The sequence below is a fragment of the Echinococcus granulosus genome (assembly GCF_000524195.1).
Source record: "Echinococcus granulosus chromosome Unknown EG_S00008, whole genome shotgun sequence".
Classification (NCBI taxonomy): domain Eukaryota; kingdom Metazoa; phylum Platyhelminthes; class Cestoda; order Cyclophyllidea; family Taeniidae; genus Echinococcus; species Echinococcus granulosus.
Window position 1 is genome coordinate 56,732 of NW_020170388.1, and position 3,534 is coordinate 60,265.

Consider the following 3,534-nt stretch of genomic DNA (forward strand, 5'->3'; position numbering starts at 1 on the left):
TCCCATTGTCAGCGAAGTTGTTTCTCTAACTTCTTACAGAAGGGTTATGTAAAACTGACATCTGTCTACGATTTTGGAAAATATCACAGGGAAACATCATGTTATGGTGTCACCACAAAACCATCTTGAACCAAAATTGACCAGCTGGCCGGTTGTCGCCTAAAGGTAGACAACGCAGACCTTCCCGCACCTTCCTTTTGAACTAGACCTTAAACAAAGACCCTCCTTCCACTACAAAATTACTCTATGAGAGGTGCTTCTTTCGTAGAACACTGTGCGGCCTTTTAGTTCTACTTCCAGATGATCCGGCATTATCGACGAGGCTCTTCGAGTTCAAAGAGGTAAACCACTAATATCTGAAGCGAAGAATCCCCTCGGTGCAACATTAGTTCACCTCTGAATCGGCATTCACCTAATGCCATCGGATTTTTCCAAAAATTTATGACTTCAATCGTCCCACTTCATGAAATGACCGAAGATTTTCTTCTGTTAATCGACATTACAAAGCATCCAATTACGATTAATTATCTAAAAAAAGGCGCTTCTTATGATCTGGTGGCAGCAGATTTTCAGAGGGGTGGAGATGGTGGTGGAGTAGAGAGGCTGGAAGTGGACAAGTCTCATCAATTAGCGATGCGTGCGTGCACACACAGAGAGTTGCACCTTGATGATGTCTGGTTTGGAATTACTCACCCTCCAACTCCATCAGCACCGGAATTTCTGATATTATCTCAAAGGCTCGCCTGTCTTATTAAGGCCACGATCTGACTGCCATCGGTCATCGAGATGAATCAACATTGCATTAGTCTATCCACTAATGCGCATCATCAGTTTCTTTAATATGTATGCGTGGAAGTCATTCCTCACCTCTCTCACCCTGTATTGAGTTAATTTGCTTCTTAGAAGGAGCTATTGCTTGGATATCCCCATGCTTTGTTCTAGGGGAAAGTAATCAAACACTTCCTCCTTACCTTCAACTTCCGGTAAGGAATATTTTGCTCCAGACCGGCTTTCAGCAGTTGGTCTTAAGCCATTAAAGGCATATCATTTAAGTTCAAAGAAATTTTAAACCTTAAAAGGATGTGGCATGCTGTTTTGTCATTTCTTCAGCAAGCAAATCATGTAAAATTAGCTTATCGTAGTTTTTTCTAGTAGCAGCCCTGGGATGTTGATGTTCTGGCGAACACAGCGGACGATGAACTGGAAACTTTGAAGTCTAGCTATTACGGACACTTTATTTGATGTTGTTGGCTCCATCTAGATTTAAATGTCATCCTCATCGGCAATCTCCAATCAAATTCTTCTTCGCCGGCCATCACGAATATCAACTTGTGATGATGATTAGCTATTACAGCAAGAGGATTTACTAACTTAAAGGTAATTAGAGATTTCGTAGATATCAATGGGCCCAAAGATCACATCCTCACTGATAAATGCAGTAAAACTTGAGTATTTTGCTTAAATCTTCACTGGTAGCTTGGGCACTTTTGGCATTGCCCCTAAACCAAGTCAGTAGCCCCCAGACCTTCTGTACGTCGGTAACACAGATTCTAGCCAAATATTGCCCATCCTTTCCATTTCAGAGAATATTCAGGGCTTAACAATGGTGGAAGCGGAATAGGAACCCGCTCCCAAAGGAAAATAACCCTGATTTCTATCCCTGAACACTAAACCTTCACGCGATGGAAAAAGGGTATATGCTAGGAATGGACACATCTGCGATTTCTCCTAACAGAAGGGTTGAGAATGATGTTTACCTACAACAACTAACTCAGTTCCGCCTTCTGTAGGAATGCCATTAAGAAATGAAGCGACACCAGCCATGCACCATCTGGAAAAGCTCGTCACAGAGTCGTTAACGGTACCAATGTGAAGATGGCAACTAAGTGAACACGCGAAACTTCCTCCGTCTCTCTACTATCTGCATAAACTGAGTAGGATAAGAGTGGTATGGAGGAATGGACACGAAATCTTATCCCCATGAAACTACTTGAAACCCGATCCTTTATTAGATGAATTGCTTTTCGGCCGATGAAGTTGCAGTCGAATACCGTCTCAGTTGTGGATTGGCGCTGTTGTTTCGTGGGTGTTTGACTTACAGAACCGATCATATTTTGATGGTCGGTGCAGAAGGTTGGCCAAGACGAGTGTCTGGGGCTACGTAAAGCTCTGATTGTTTGTTAGCTTCTTAGCTTCGGTTACACAGGAGCTTAAGGGCACAACATGCCCTCCGGACCATGCTAGTACCCGCTCATCCCTCCCGTACGTCGTTAGTATCTGTCTCAGTGGTATGTCTTCTTTTGTCGTCAGGAAAGACTCAGGGCCCTACAATGCATTCCAAGGGACTTTTTTATCACACTACACCCCAAGGCTGGATGGGGTTCTATGCGGTGTCCAACTAGTCTACCAAATGGGTTTCGCAGGCATGTTAGTCAAAAAAGCGCAATTATTAAATTAAGAATGTCAAATTTTTAGTTTTCTATTCCACTTCGTCTCTCTTTTAATGCTACTGAACAATCTGTGTGGCGTATCCTAGCCTTCATTTCAAACAGGTACATGATTGTCTAGCCAAACTCATGGTTTTTGACTCTTTCATAAACCCTTCCAACTTCCCCGACTAATACCTCGGTTCACTGATTCCAAAATGAGCATTAAAATACTAGCCAAAAGTCGTGGTGGCGAAAGTGGTCGTAGACTCACTCATTTGCAACACCCTTTCGTTGTGGCTCTAAGCGCAGTAAGCAGCCGATCTATCCAAAAAGTAAGACTTCTCTGAAACATCAATGCAAGCCACTATGGTATTCATTGATGGGAGTAGGGGGTATCAAACACTCCCCATCACTGCTGCTGTTAATGTAGCATATGAGTTATCCCTGAGAGTGGAATATGACACACAATTGCGAAAGTCGTTTCATTGCCTCAGAAGTGCATAAGAGGAGAGAGGAGAGCTTTATGACCCGAGCTTAATCCCCACCGACATGTTGACCAGATTGTGGGAGAATACAGGGATTCTTGTGGTCAAAAATACAGTCAACTCAACTCCCCTTCTAACCTAAGGCTAAATAAACCTCCTTATCTAGGTTTTGACTTTAATAACTTATTTAGGATTACTCACACTTCCATTATTCAAAAAATGCCCTTTACTAGATTTGGACAGCAAACATAGATTCCTCTGAATCCCATTTTATTATCAAAAAGTGCATTTTTGATGGCATATAAACGCATATAATTCCATCACCTCATTTATTCGGTAGCCACTTGAAGAGGGATGTCCTGCCAGTGAAAAATACTGACTAGATTGGGAATCACTTTCGATTACAACCGGGACATCCCAGTTGAACACAAAATTGACAAATGCGCTATCACCCAACCCTAGTACAAGGCACGTGCAACCCTCTGGGTGGTCATAAACACTCTATGCGGCTGCATCGTCTGTCAACCATATTCGGTCGAAAGGCGCCTTTCTCCCGTCAACTTACCCACTCCACTCACAGCTGACGGCAAGGCTGTTTGGCATTCGCGCCCATCCCTCGG

The 3,534-nt window shown here is 43.1% G+C and overlaps 1 protein-coding gene across 1 annotated transcript in view; it reads left to right on the forward strand. All coding sequences in view use genetic code 11, as the record gives it.

Annotated features, from left to right (window-relative positions):
* Positions 1-845: 845 nt before the first annotated feature.
* EGR_01917 (hypothetical protein) overlaps positions 846-3,534 on the forward strand; it is a gene marked incomplete at both ends in the record, with an annotated part of 6,227 nt that continues 3,538 nt past the window's right edge. The window contains 2 exons of the mRNA XM_024491166.1: positions 846-983; positions 2,476-2,552. Of these exons, the coding sequence (XP_024354309.1) occupies positions 846-983; positions 2,476-2,552 (215 nt within the window). The remainder of the gene's footprint in view (positions 984-2,475; positions 2,553-3,534) is intronic.